Genomic DNA, 15,077 nt, shown 5'->3' with positions numbered 1-15,077 from the left:
TCTTGTAACTGAATTGTGACGCTTTTCAGAACGTTGCTTTCAGTGTGTAGCGCAGTCACGAATGACTACACGCATCACGATGGAATAATTAATGCCTACAGGTTTAGTATGTCTACTCTCGTTGTTCATATTTGTTATAAGACTGTCGAATAGTAGTTAAAACAATAAAGACAATTTGTGCCAGTATCACCATGACTCTTTCTTGTTTGTTCAGAATAACGACTGAGAACATGGCATTTTAGCGCTACCAAAAAGTGATTGTGGCCTATAACTCGTCACTGAAACAATATTTCTGCTTCAAACTTGGCGGATGTCATTCAGAAGGGTCATATGCCAAATATTACATCTCAAACAGTCCCTTAGAACTGCTAAATTACCATTAAGGGAACAATAAAACTGACAATATGCAATTTTCAGCCTGCCAAAAAGTGATTGTGGCCTATATCCTGTCACTGAAGCAATGTTTCTGCTTCAAACTTGTTGGGTATCATCCAAAAGGATGATATGTGGCACATCATATCCCAAACAGTCTCTAAGAAATGCTGAATAACCTTTAAAGGATCATTAATACCCATAATATGCCATTTTCACCCTGCCAAAAAGTGATTGCCACCTATATCTTGTCACTGAAACAATGTTTCTGCTTCAAAATTGTTGGATATCATCCAGAAGGGTTACATGTGACACATTATATCTCAAACAGTCTCTAAGGACTGTTGAATAACTATTAAAGGACCATTAATACCCATAACATGCCATTTTCGACCTGCCAAAAAGTGATTGTGGACTATAACTTGTCACTGAGATACTATTTCTGCTTCAAACTTGGTGGATGTCAATCAGAAGGGTCATATGTCAAATATTACATCTCAAACAGTCCCTCAGAACTGCTAAATTACCATTAAGGGAACAATAAAACTGACAATATGCAATTTTCAGCCTGCCAAAAAGTGATTGCCACCTATATCTTGTCACTGAAACAATGTTTCTGCTTCAAAATTGTTGGATATCATCCAGAAGGGTTACATGTGACATATTATATCTCAAACAGTCTCTAAGGACTGTTGAGTAACTATTAAAGGACCATTAATACCCATAACATGCCATTTTCGACCTGCCAAAAAGTGATTGTGGACTATAACTTGTCACTGAGATACTATTTCTGCTTCAAACTTGGTGGATGTCATTCAGAAGGGTCATATGTCAAATATTACATCTCAAACAGTCCCTCAGAACTGCTAAATTACCATTAAGGGAACAATAAAACTGACAATATGCAATTTTCAGCCTGCCAAAAAGTGATTGTGGCCTATATCCTGTCACTGAAGCAATGTTTCTGCTTCAAACTTGTTGGGTATCATCCAAAAGGATGATATGTGGCACATCATATCCCAAACAGTCTCTAAGAAATGCTGAATAACCTTTAAAGGATCATTAATACGTGCTGGTGGATGGTTCAGAGGTGGAAGTGGTGTTGGATGGTTCAGAGGCTGAGGTGGTGTTGGATGGTTCAGAGGCTGAGGTGGTGTTGGATGGTTCAGAGGCTGACGTGGTGGTGGATGTTTCAGAGGTAGATGTGGTGGTGGATGGTTCAGAACTGGACGTGGTGGTGGATGTTTCAGAGGTGGATGTGGTGGTGGATGGTTCAGAACTGGACGTGGTGGTGGATGTTTCAGAGGTGGACGTGGTGGTGGATGTTTCAGAGGTGGATGTGGTGGTGGATGGTTCAGAATTGGACGTGCTGGTGGATGGTTCAGAGGTGGAAGTGGTGTTGGATGGTTCAGAGGCTGAGGTGGTGTTGGATGGTTCAGAGGCTGACGTGGTGACGGTGTTGTAACTAGTACTGACTAGCTTTGGAAGTTCGTAGTGTTTACAACTTAATTCTGTTTGAAAAATTTAAATGGGGATTTTGTTAATGACACCAACAACATATTATTGTTGTCTTGTAATTTTTCTAAAGTGAAAGACGTAATTTGAAAAAAAGGAATAATTTAGAAAAAAGGGAATTTATATCGTGAGGTCACGTGTTCTGTTCGTGTGTTGTTTTTTATTTTGCTGTGCTAATAAATACACGTGTCAGCAATACAACAGTCGCTCCCCCTTAATGAAGTTTTTAATTTCAAGTAAACAGAAAAATGCCCTGCTTTTGATTTTTAAATGCGTGCATTGGCTCATAACTGTAATTCATAATGAACTATGGTGTGTTATTCAGGAAATATTTATAATTAAACATTAACTCTTTGGTGTGGTACATTGATATTGTGGAAATAATTCTATTTACAAATACACATCATGTGTTTTTGAGCATGTTACAGTACTGTAATAATTCAACATTTATGACTATATTATAGCTGATTAAAACTACTCATGTATTTCTTTTATTTCTTACAGATGGCGAGTTGTACTACATAAGGTACAAAGGCACAAATCACTGCATTAAGGCAAAAGTGCTGTGTGGGCCCAACAAAGCCAATGAAGTTTTCCTTGATTTTCATGCCAGCAGTGGTGGTTCGCACTGTGGCCAGAAAAAAACAAGAGAGGCAATCTCAAAAAGATTTTATTGGCCTGGAATGTCAGAGGAAATAAATTTATGGGTCTGTATACAACTTGATTATACATGCATATTGTTTGTCTCGCAAAATGTCCTTTATTGTCTTAAATTTCAAGTTAACAAGTGTACTAGTTAGCTGTCGATGTCTTATACGTTTTGTATCAGAAAAAAATTAAAAGTCTTTTTATTGAGATTTATATGATTAAAATTATTACACTGATTATAGTATAATAATATTATTTTATTTATTTTGCCCTCCTTTCAGGTGACTCAGTGTGTGGCATGCCAGGCCAGCAGTGTCATCATTAAAAAGGAGGTGGAGTACACACCGATACAGGTAAACATTTTAGTTGTATTTTTTCCTGTAAATGGTTTGTGACATAATACATAAAATAAAAAACATTGATTAAAATTCAAATTACTATATTGAAAATAAGGCATTGCTAATGATTTCTGTGTTTAATAGGTCAGCCAGCCATTTGAGCTTATTGGAATGGATTTAATTGGTCCACTAAAAACGACTTCAAATAACAACCAGTACATATGTGTACTTATTGACTACTTGACAAAATGGCCCCAGGCATATCCGTTGAAGTCCAAAAGTGCTGAAGAGGTAGCAAAATGCATTCTGAAGTTCTTTTACCAGTTTGAAGCACCGAAGCGCATTCTAACAGACCAGGGGAAGGAGTTTGTGAATGAAGTAAGTAAGAAACACATAAAATCCATTACTCAGTTAGAATTAAATTAACTGTCTAACAAAGTGTCATCTTGTTTTACTAGTGTAATGTGGTTATTTCTTTCTGAATTCAGATCAACCGAAATGTTTGCAAAATCCTAAACATTCAAAGGAGTCTCTGTGCCCCATACCACCCACAGACAAATGGGTTGGTAGAAAGGATGAATGGGACCATACAGAGGTATAATGTTATTTACGCATTTAATATGTTTATATTTTTAATTTGGTTTTCCTTCATATCCCAATAACTGCTTTGTTATTTAATTTTGTAGAGCACTTTCCAAGTTGGTAAATGAAAAGCCAGAGGAATGGGACAAACATTTGGATCCTGTCATGTTCGGCCTGAGAACCAAGCGCCATATGACCACTAAGTACTCACCCTTTTTTTTAATGTTTGGTAGAGAGGCGAGGTACCCTACTCAAATCCCAGATGAATACAGAGTAAGTTATTTTAAATAACATTGTTGGATTAAATACATAAGACTTTAAATGTCTTTTCTTGAATTTTTTTTTGATTGTCATATAATAACACATCCCTTTTCTACATCTTACAGGTGGACAGCAGTGTGGAGGACATTTTGTCTGTTGAAGAGGCAACAGAAGAAATTCTTAGGCTGGATGAAGTCCTTCAGACTGCTATTTCCAATAGCAAAAAAACACAGTCAAAATATCAAAACAAAAATAAAGGCAGACCTAGTCCGAGTTTTACAGTCGGCATGAAAGTGTGGAGGATGAACACGAGGAGCCAGCAGAGGAAAGGGGGCAAGTTAGATCGCAATTACCTCGGCCCCTACACAATTGCTGCAATAGCAGGAAAAAGTGTGGATCTTTTGGACAGCAAAGGTGTGACAATACCAAAAATTAACATTGATCATTTAATGGTGTTCACAGAGGAACAGCCAAGAATTCCACATAAGTTGTCTAATGCTTCTTCTTCTGAGCCATCCACCACTACCACATCCACAGTCGGGCCCCCAACCACCACGTCCACCTCTGAACCATCCAACACCACCTCAGCCTCTGAACCATCCAACACCACTTCCACCTCTGAACCATCCACCAGCACGTCCAATTCTGAACCATCCACCACCACATCCACCTCTGAAACATCCACCACCACGTCCACCTCTGAAACATCCACCACCACGTCCAGTTCTGAACCATCCACCACCACCTCAGCCTCTGAAACATCCACCACCACTTCCACCTCTGAAACATCCACCAGCACGTCCAATTCTGAACCATCCACCACCACATCCACCTCTGAAACATCCACCACCACGTCCACCTCTGAAACATCCACCACCACGTCCACCTCTGAAACATCCACCACCACGTCAGCCTCTGAACCATCCAACACCACCTCAGCCTCTGAACCATCCAACACCACCTCAGCCTCTGAACCATCCAACACCACTTCCACCTCTGAACCATCCACCAGCACGTATTAATGATCCTTTAAAGGTTATTCAGCATTTCTTAGAGACTGTTTGGGATATGATGTGCCACATATCATCCTTTTGGATGATACCCAACAAGTTTGAAGCAGAAACATTGCTTCAGTGACAGGATATAGGCCACAATCACTTTTTGGCAGGCTGAAAATTGCATATTGTCAGTTTTATTGTTCCCTTAATGGTAATTTAGCAGTTCTGAGGGACTGTTTGAGATGTAATATTTGACATATGACCCTTCTGAATGACATCCACCAAGTTTGAAGCAGAAATAGTATCTCAGTGACAAGTTATAGTCCACAATCACTTTTTGGCAGGTCGAAAATGGCATGTTATGGGTATTAATGGTCCTTTAATAGTTATTCAACAGTCCTTAGAGACTGTTTGAGATATAATGTGTCACATGTAACCCTTTTGGATGATACCCAACAAGTTTGATGCAGAAATATTGTTTCAGTGACAAGATATAGGCGGCAATCACTTTTTGGCAGGCTGAAAATGGCATATTATCAATGTTAATGTTCCTTTACGGGTTATCCAGCAGTTCTAAGGGACTGTTTGGGATATGATGTGCCACATATCATCCTTTTGGATGATACCCAACAAGTTTGAAGCAGAAACATTGCTTCAGTGACAGGATATAGGCCACAATCACTTTTTGGCAGGCTGAAAATGGCATATTATCAATGTTAATGTTCCTTTACAGGTTATCCAGCAGTTCTAAGGGACTGTTTGAGATATAATATGTCACATAGGACCCTTCAGAATGACATGCAGCAAGTTTGAAGCAGAAATAGTATTTCATTAACTAGATATAGGCCACAATCACTTTTTGGCAGGTTGAAAATGAGATATTATCGGTATTAATGTTATTTTAAAAGTTTTTCAGCAGTTCTTGGAGAGTGTTTGAGATATAATATGTCACATAGGACCCTTCTGAATGACATCCACCAAGTTTGAAGCAGAAACATTGCTTCAGTGACAGGATATAGGCCACAATCACTTTTTGGCAGGCTGAAAATGGCATATTATCAATGTTAATGTTCCTTTACAGGTTATCCAGCAGTTCTAAGGGACTGTTTGAGATGTAATATTTGGCATATGACCCTTCTGAATGACATCCGCCAAGTTTGAAGCAGAAATATTGTTTCAGTGACGAGTTATAGGCCACAATCACTTTTTGGTAGCGCTAAAATGCCATGTTCTCAGTCGTTATTCTGAACAAACAAGAAAGAGTCATGGTGATACTGGCACAAATGGTCTTTATTGTTTTAACTACTATTCGACAGTCTTATAACAAATATGAACAACGAGAGTAGACATACTAAACCTGTAGGCATTAATTATTCCATCGTGATGCGTGTAGTCATTCGTGACTGCGCTACACACTGAAAGCAACGTTCTGAAAAGCGTCATAATTCAGTTACAAGAAACGTTGAAGTTTCATAAATGCATACCTTTGCCTAATAACAAAGGCATAAATGTGTTTGTTTGCCCCCCGCCCGTTATATCAGTTGCACGGAAGTAGCTGGCAACGCAAGTAATCCGGGCGCTACAGCTTTAAGCAGCTGCGCGCGCTCCCGCGGACGGCAATCAGTTTCTGGCAGACAATCACTTTTTGGCACAACACCTGTTTAAACTCCCGACTATTCCAGTGTCCCGGACCAACAGTTTTTTTTGTGTCAGTAAAGCGGCTAAATGTTTATGAATGTGTTAATGAGGTTTTCATTTCTCTACTTTATGATTAAAAAGGCCTCTCTCAGCCTCTGAACCATCCACCACCACATCCACCTCTGAAACATCCACCACCACGTCCACCTCTGAAACATCCACCACCACGTCCAGTTCTGAACCATCCACCACCACATCCACCTCTGAAACATCCACCACCACGTCCAGTTCTGAACCATCCACCACCACATCTACCTCTGAAACATCCACCACCACGTCAGCCTCTGAACCATCCAACACCACCTCAGCCTCTGAACCATCCAACACCACTTCCACCTCTGAAACATCCACCACCACGTCCACCTCTGAAACATCCACCACCACGTCCAGTTCTGAACCATCCACCACCACATCTACCTCTGAAACATCCACCACCACGTCAGCCTCTGAACCATCCAACACCACCTCAGCCTCTGAACCATCCAACACCACCTCAGCCTCTGAACCATCCAACACCACTTCCACCTCTCTGTTTACAGAGAGGGGACTGGGTGGAAACGATGTCATGTTGAAGTCACGCGTTTTCCGTTTACCGCTCGAATGGCTGCTGGGACGTGTAGTTCTACTGGTCCCCTGTACTTGCCGAATATAAACAGTTTTGAACTACATGTGGTGAACGGGGTAGCGCAGTCGCAGATGATGGGTCGAAAAAGCGCATGCGATTCCTAAACGATTCCAGGACCCCACCGTTGTCGTCGACTGAACCGCGAGGATATTCTGTTACCCCGGTAAAGCCGACATGTCTTTGCTGTCCTTTTGCTGTACAGACCATTGCTATTCAAATGAAGCAGCAGCGTGAGATAAAGTCACTGAGCTCATATCTGCTACTGTACGACAACTAACTGCTTAGGAACACGCCTTAGCTGCTATCAACTCTAAAATGTCTCACGTAAAGCAAAGAGTTAATAACTTCACGTTGGCATTGGTAAAACATGAAAGTGTTCCTGTTGGCGTATTGAAATCGGTATACAATTTGAGCAAAGTTGAAATCTGCAGTTAGAACTAATTAGAGGGTTTACTGTTCCTGCAAGTGGTCGAAGGTTAGCTTGAATTTGTATAAATCAAGGTTAGCACTGGCAGAAAATTAATGGCAGTTATATATATATATATATAATTTAAAAATGTGTGGAGATTTACGTCTCTTTTTTTGTATATTCTTCTTTTTCAGGGAAGACGTGGAATTTCAAAATGGCAGGTTAGTTGCTATCTCTCTATTAAAGAAGGGGTGGGCTGCAAAGTACTTGGAATGCAATTTTCACTCCCTGCAAAAATTGGGCCCCTTTAGCAGGCCAGTTTTGGCCTCCAAGCCTCATGTTTGAAATCTTATTTAAAGTACAACTCCACTATACCTCGTTTTCTCTCTCTCCCTCCCTGCACTGTATTCAGATATATTCAAATAAAAACTATTACTATGGCAGTACTTTTATGATGTAATCTTGCTTCTTGTTTCAGAGCGGGCCAATAACTTTCCACCCCTGCCCAAGTTTGTAAAAATAAAGCCATGTTTTTACCAGAACATTGAAGAGGAAATACCTGCACCCCACCAGCTGCTGGTACGCAGAGTCTACATTCTCTGGATGAGTAAGTGTCTTCAGTTTCTTCAGAACAGGAAGCATATGGATTCCTTCCATTTTTGCTGAGAAAGTACTTATTTCCCTTTGTTTTTTTTAACGCACGCTTATTTCTCCTCTTTGCAGTGTATTCGGGAACACTGTGTGTAAATTTAATCGGATGTATTGCTTGGTGGGCCGGGGGTGGAGGTGCCACAAACTTTGGCTTTTCCCTGCTCTGGCTCATCCTCTTCTGCCCCTGTAGTTACACCTGCTGGTTTAGACCACTCTACAAAGCTTTCAGGTCAGTTATCATTTAGTAATTCCCACAAATTTATGAGCAGCTTCTGATTACACGCATGCATACATTACAACTTTAGCATAACATCAGGCGTACATTAAAAAGTTCTTATAAATGCAAAACAAACTCAGATGACACATTATCAAAGTCAAATGTTTACCCAGGGAGTACAACTGGCAGAGAGAAAAACTAATGGCTTTCAAGCATGTTCCAAAGAAGAAGACTATAACAAGCAAAGGCTCTACGGTAAAAGCTGTTTTGTTTTGTTTTCCAGTCTGGAATGCTTAAAAGGCAGCAATAAACATAATATAGATCAAGGGAAAATGAAAATTCATCTGTATCTAGCTGCATTATTCCAGAGCTATGCCAAAAGGTGCAGATCAACTGAAGGTTTTTCAGGGTGCTTTTAGAACAACCCGATAATAATGAATTACAATACTCAAGCCTACAAGTAAAGATGCATGAACTACTATTTCACCATGACTCTTAGACATGACTATTCTAATTTTAGACATATTGCGCAAATGCAAGAAAGCAGTGCGCCATATTTGGTAAATATGCGCATTGAAGCACATATCCTGGTCAAAAATGACTCCAGGATTCCTTTGCCAAGGTAATGCCATTCAGAGTAAGTATCTGGTTAAACACAGTGTTTCTAAGCTTTTTAAAGTAAAATAAACTCGGTTTTATCTTAATTTAGAAGCTTTAAATTAGAAGACTTTTTATGTCTCTTAAAAAAGTCATAGCTTTGAATCAGTTAGATGTTGAGTGAGCTTAAGAGAGCTGCTTGCACCATGTGTCAAGAAAAGTGGTCTAAAAGTATTTCCTGAAGATTATATATCTGATTCAAAGTGTGTCAGTTTCAAGGGTTTACGTACTACTATCTGCATGTGTAATTTTGTGTCAGTATGTTCAGGAAAGATGAGGAAGATTATGATCGCCTCCACCAGGGACATGTATGTTTTTGTTAGCATTTGATTGCATGCATGTATGTCTCACTCTCTGTAAACATGATGGCTTCAAAAGTTTATCATAAATTATGGTAAAACTTTCTAAGCGTGTGGAGTGGCGTCATGTTAATAATCCATTAAAATTTTACTTCCATCCACCGATGTCTTCAAGATCATCTTAAGGATTTATTGGTTGAAAATTGACCAAAAGCCTTTTAACTTACAAGCTAGTTAATAGTTAATAAAAGCGGAAAAGGTGAGCTTTTTTGGTATTTAAAAGTGAAATAAAACAAATCTAACTGAAAGAAAAAGATTATTCATAATTTTGAGAATAAAGTCAAAACCTTGAGATTAAGGTCACAATTCTATTTTGAGGAAAAAGTCGAAACGTGGAGATTACAGTTGTCGTTACAAGACAAAACTGCCACGGTTGCAATACCCTCTGAGTTAGTAAAATCGTTCTTGGTAACTAGGAAGAATATGATTTCTCTTTTAACACATAATCATATTGTGGCGATAAGGACGTTAAAAAGATGGTCAGATTGAAAAACTTTGAAGTAGATTTTGAATTTTTTTCTCAAAATAGTTTTTCGGTTTAATCTTGAAATTTCAACTTTCTTCTCAAAAGTATCGACAATATTTCTTTTCTTATGCAGCCCTAATACTCATAGAATGAACTCTTTAGAACGGACAGAAATCAACCCAACCGGTCGCGGCAGATGGCCCCACCCCTCCCTGAGCCTGGTTCTGCTGGAGGTTTCTTCCTGTATGATTGTTGGGGTTTTCTCTGTATGTATTATTGTAGGGTCTACCTTACAGTATAAAGCGCCTTGAGGCGACTGTTGTTGTGATTTGGTGCTATATAAATAAAATTCATTGAATTGAATACAAGCCCCCAAAAAGTTTGATCAGCTCTGACTGTGCTGCTTGTTTTCTGATTTGAATTTGCACCCATCTTTTGAGTTTACTGAGAACATTTCCAGCTTTTCTGTGACTTGTTCATGTTTCTCTGCAAGTATGTGTGGTAGTTTGACTCAAATCTTGCCAACAAGAAGGAAGAAGCAACTTTGCAACAGAAATGGAAAACCTTCGGGCTTTTTTTCTACTGTATCATCTTTGTATTTTCTTTTCTTATTTTCTTCATAGGGCTGACAGCTCGTTCAACTTCATGGCCTTCTTCTTCATCTTCTTCTTTCAGTGTGTCTTGGCCCTCATCCAGGCTATCGGCATCCCTGGTTGGGGAACATGGTAAGTTGAACCAAACCTGCTTTGAACACCACACATATTGGCTGCTAGTTTATTTATTTATTTAGTTATTTTATGTTATTGGGTCATGAAGGTTTCTCTCTGATGATCAAGGCAGCTGGAAAATGTGCTTTTCACCACACATGGCTGTTTCTCATCTGTTCAATAAAAAAAATCATGAAGTTAACATATAAGGAGGTGAAACATTTCAAACTGTTTTAAAATTGAAAATAATTGCCATTTTTAGCCTGTTATCTACCCAGTTGTATGTAAATACAGAATGAAAGTGCATTTTTTTTTTGTATATGTTTGAGCTGCAGAATAACAATGTGGTTTAAATTTTGTGGATTACTATTTTATTATTTTTTAAATTTCGCAAAGTTTTTATGAAGTGGTGTTTCTAAACCGGTTTCATGTAGTACTGACATCGATCTGTTTTTAGAGACATTGTACTCTCATTGGCCACATTGTTAGGTACACCTGTCCAACTGTTTTTTAAGCACTTATCTAATCAGCCAATCACATGCCAGCCATTCAATTAATTTAAACATGGTCAAGATGACCTGCTGATTTTGGCGGGTGGGGGGGTCATTCGTGATATCGTTATAGCAACACTGTGCCTTTATGTCCCTCATGCACAACAAAGTGACATATCTGACAGTGAGAAGTGTATTTCTGCTGCTGAAGATTTGGTAAAAAGGGAGCTGCTCTAACACCCCCAACATAGCGCAATACTTTTGGAAAATATGCTAGAAACCTGTTCCAGCTGAATGGAACAAACTTCTTTTCAACACTCGAGGCAAAAACACTGTGGAGTACAACTGGGCTAGGGTGACAGGCAAATAGGAGAGATGCTGGCAGCTGTGTACAGTCCAAAAGTAAACAAATGGTTCAACCAAACGTCACTGGTGCATAGCTAGTTAAACTGCGTATAGACTGGAAGAGCAGAAAATGGATGCAAATCATTGACGTGGTTATATATTGTTTGGCAAAGTACATGAGACCAGTTTAAACGGTGGGAAAGGAAGCTGTTATGCAAATGGTTAAAGAGACCAAGCCACATTACAACATCCCAGATAGAAAATCTTTTACCATTTTTAGTGTTCAGTGTCTTTTTTTTTCTGCTTCAGAAGTATTGTGGCACATTTTCTTAAAAAATATAGTGATTTAATTTTGAGGCTATATTGCCCCCAAATTTAAATGTTGCATGGTTGTTGGTCCCATACAAACCGGTCGGAGTATTTTAGAAACCGTTGGATTTTCCCACACAACAAACTCTAGAATCACAGAGACTGGTCCCAAAAAGATATCCAGTGAGCAGCAGTTCTTTGAATCAAAATACCTTGTTGCTGACAGAGGAGAATGACCACACTGATTTGAGCTGATAGAAAGGAAAAGTAACCACTCGTTAAAAATGAAGGGATGTAGCAAGACCACTGTAGGGAAAACTCCTGCCAGCTAAGAACAGGAAACCTGAGGCCATAATTCACACAAGCTTCTCAAAATTGGACAACTGAAGATTGAAAAAATGTTGCCTTGTCTGATGAGTCTTAATTTTTACTGCAACATTTGGATCGTGGAGTCAGAATTTGGCATGACAGCATGTAAGAAAATGACAGTGAATTCACTGAGCTCAAATGGCCTCCACAGTCACCAGATTTCAATCCAATAGAGCAACTTTGAGATGTCGTGGAATGAGTCTCATCATGGTTGGTCAGCAGAGAAATCTACAGCAACTGTGTGATGATATCATGCGATTATGAACTGAAAAGTTTCCAGGACGTTGTTGTATCTGTCACCTAGAATTAAGGCAGTTATGACAGCAAAACAGGATCTAACCTGGTACTGATAAGGTGTACCTAATGACCATGAAGGTGGCCAGTAAGTGTAGGTCAAGTAGTATCTTGTTTTCTTTCTTTTTTTTCTTTTTTTGTTAACATAAAACATGAAAACAGGGGTGGCTAAACCTCAGCAAGTCTTCTCCTATTTGGAGGATTGGTGTTTGATCGCTGGTTGCTCCAATCTGTATGCCAAAGTATCCTTGGGCAAAATACTGACCCCCATGTTGCTCTCTGATGCGTTCTTCAGAGTGTGAATGTTAGATAGAAAACACTTGCGTGTAGAAAAATGTCTGTATGAATGGGTGAATGAGGCAAGCTGTGTAAAGCGCCTTGAATGCGTCAGTAAAAAGAAACACTCCATATAAGAACCAGGCCAGAAAATCTTTAAAAATGTAGGAAGTAATAATAAAAAGTAATGATAATAAGACTTTTGGTCGATGTGTTAGCTGATCATTGCTGCGCTGTTTGTTGCTATGCCTCAGTTCTCACTGCTTCGTGGCTCTTTTTTTTTTTTTTTTTTTTAATAAAACTTTAAATTGCATTTGTATTAAATCCACTTTGCTAAGTGCATACTGTCTGATACACTAACCCATAAAACTCCATCTCACCCTCACCAACACAACAAAGCGGCTGGATTGCAACAGTGAAGTTTTTCAGCCAAAATGTGGGCTCTGCTGTAGTGATGCTTATCACAACTCTGCTCTTCACTCTGGTGACTGCTTTAATGGCACTGGTTCTCATTAAGGTGAGTGAACGCCTATGCTGAAAATGCACACGCACTTACCTTTACCTTTGTGTGGGTCAACGTGCACACAGTTCCTTGCAGACACCAAAGCACACCAACAACTACCTAACACACCCACTTTCTCCAGGTGCACAGAATGTACCGTGGTGGTGGCGGTAGTATGCAGCGAGCTCAGGAAGAGTGGAGCACCGGGATGTGGAAGAGTGCCACGGTGAGGGAAGCGGGGCTTAACGCCGTCGCTCAGACTGCCCAAGGCCCAAGTTTGCCACAGTACCCTACGGCGGTGCCCAGCTATCCCGACAACAGTCACTGGTGATGGCTAAGAATCGCCTCTAGGGGGAGACAGATAACTGGCAGTTTAACCAATGTTCAAGAAAGCACTTCAAAAACGCCATTTATTTAACCCTTACTTTTCAAAGTATACAGGTGTGTTTTATGAGAGGACAGAGTTTTATCAGAAAGCCTCTACACATGTGGTAGAGGACTATCCTTAGATTATACCATTCCATTTCAGCTTTGTTTACATCTAGTCCTTAAAATGAATGACTCAATTGGAAAAAGAGTGAACACTTTCAAGAGTGTGTGAGAGATGTGTGCCTTATAGACCTCTATAATAGGATTGTTTTTGTATATTGCCAGAATTGCATGCTCGAAATAATGGTATGCTGAAGAGCAGGGTTTTTTTTTTTCTTTTTTGCAAGAAGACTGTGTACAAACTGGTGATTTTTTTTTTTTTTTTTTTTTTTTTAATTTTAGGTTTTTGAGCATAAATTGAGCTTATTTTTGATGGTCTGCTTGATATGTCCACGCTTGCCTGTGATGTATTGAAATGCGCCTTACTGTTGTGTTCAGATTTTTGCATGTTTAAAAAAAAAAAAAAGCCTGAACACCTGATTTTTGCCTTAAAAAAACACTCTAATTGTTCTTTTTTGTTGTTTTTTTTTTTTTTTTTGTAAAACTGGATGCTTCAGTGAAGCAACTCTTCTGTGCAACTTATCATTGAGCCAAAACACTTTCTACTCTTACGACGGAGGGGGCTGGGTGTCTCCACCTCAGTATTTCACAATTCCTGTTGTTTTAAAGCTACAGTTTGCTTCTAGTGGTCAGTGCCCTGCAGTGACAGCACCTTATCAGCTGTTGCAAACCTCCAGCAACTTTAAATTTTCTCCCAGATAGACTGAGTTATTGCATCTGGGGTCTACACTGTATTGCATGCAGCCTGCTGTGGGATTCTGAATGAAGGCGATTCTCTTATTACAAATGAACGGATGTGATGTAAACAGTAAAGACGGGTACAAACCGCTGGCTGAGTGAACTAATGCATGCAGATGTGGTAACAAATTGTTTAAACATAGTCTAATATCAGACATGACTGAGGAATTATTGGATTTTTTTTTTTTTTTTTTTTAAAGAAATATGCATATATGCTGGTAATGCAACACCGTTGATCCAGATAAAGCTTGTTTGAAGTAAAAGCGCTGTCATAAAGAAAGGTTGCTCCCTCATAGATACACAACTATTTTTTTTTTTTCTTTTCAACATACTGAAGTGCCCTTTATGGCCAACTGCCAAATTTAATACTTTGATTTTTCTGATATTTGATAAGTGACTGATAAAATGGATATGTTAAACTAACACTGTTGCAGCATTTCAATAAATCTTCTTTTTCACATTGTGTTTGCCTGTCCCTGCTTATCATAAAAATACATGTAATTGTTGGATTTATGTTGAAAGTCTTAAAAATGAGTCAGTTCTGCCACAGCTACTTTAATATAGAGTGAATTTAAATCTTTTTACTTGAGTTTTATATATACTTTTTATGCTGTCTTTAAACTGCAAGCAAACTCATGTATATCAGTTCAGTTTTGATAGTCTGAACACCAAAAATCATAGAGAATGAGCTTTTCAGCTGTGATTTGAACCAGATGCCAGTCTGATTTTTTTTTTTTGCAAGCAGTCCTGTCAGTTTGTGG

The 15,077-nt window shown here is 39.1% G+C and overlaps 3 protein-coding genes across 3 annotated transcripts; 2 read left to right on the top strand and 1 right to left on the bottom strand.

Annotated features, from left to right (window-relative positions):
- Positions 1-269: 269 nt before the first annotated feature.
- Positions 270-4,738, top strand: LOC146641106 (uncharacterized). The gene has a single exon (XM_085397480.1). It carries the CDS (start codon positions 4,004-4,006, stop codon positions 4,736-4,738), a length of 735 nt encoding a protein of 244 aa, XP_085253606.1. The 5' UTR covers positions 270-4,003.
- Positions 4,739-6,466: 1,728 nt separating this feature from the next.
- Positions 6,467-6,979, bottom strand: LOC146641105 (uncharacterized). Its single transcript, XM_085397482.1, has 2 exons — positions 6,614-6,979; positions 6,467-6,532 (listed from the first exon to the last, which is right to left on the bottom strand). The coding sequence occupies exons 1-2, from the start codon at positions 6,977-6,979 to the stop codon at positions 6,467-6,469; spliced, it is 432 nt and encodes a 143-aa protein (XP_085253608.1).
- A 107-nt stretch (positions 6,980-7,086) lies between these two features.
- scamp4 (secretory carrier membrane protein 4) lies at positions 7,087-14,774 on the top strand. Its single transcript, XM_085397481.1, has 7 exons — positions 7,087-7,200; positions 7,641-7,667; positions 7,925-8,053; positions 8,170-8,326; positions 10,420-10,521; positions 12,987-13,104; positions 13,232-14,774. Exons 2-7 carry the CDS (start codon positions 7,661-7,663, stop codon positions 13,418-13,420), a joined length of 702 nt encoding a protein of 233 aa, XP_085253607.1. The 5' UTR covers positions 7,087-7,200; positions 7,641-7,660; the 3' UTR covers positions 13,421-14,774.
- Positions 14,775-15,077: the final 303 nt, after the last annotated feature.

This window comes from Rhamphochromis longiceps, linkage group LG23 (genome assembly GCF_057381845.1).
Source record: "Rhamphochromis longiceps isolate RC_006_pf linkage group LG23, R_longiceps_female_GT1.1, whole genome shotgun sequence".
NCBI lineage: Eukaryota > Metazoa > Chordata > Actinopteri > Cichliformes > Cichlidae > Rhamphochromis > Rhamphochromis longiceps.
This window is presented reverse-complemented; position numbering and strand designations above follow the sequence as displayed.

Coding starts and splice junctions, on each gene's coding strand:
- LOC146641106 (XM_085397480.1), top strand. CDS start 4,004: ATGAAAGTGTGGAGGATGAACACGAGGAGCCAGCAGAGGAAAGGGGGC.
- LOC146641105 (XM_085397482.1), bottom strand. CDS start 6,979: ATGACATCGTTTCCACCCAGTCCCCTCTCTGTAAACAGAGAGGTGGAA. Junction 6,533..6,613: donor TGGTGGTGGATGTTTCAGAG/GTGGATGTGGTG, acceptor GATGTTTCAGAG/GTGGATGTGGTGGTGGATGG.
- scamp4 (XM_085397481.1), top strand. Junction 8,327..10,419: donor CCACTCTACAAAGCTTTCAG/GTCAGTTATCAT, acceptor TTTTCTTCATAG/GGCTGACAGCTCGTTCAACT. Junction 10,522..12,986: donor ATCCCTGGTTGGGGAACATG/GTAAGTTGAACC, acceptor AACACAACAAAG/CGGCTGGATTGCAACAGTGA.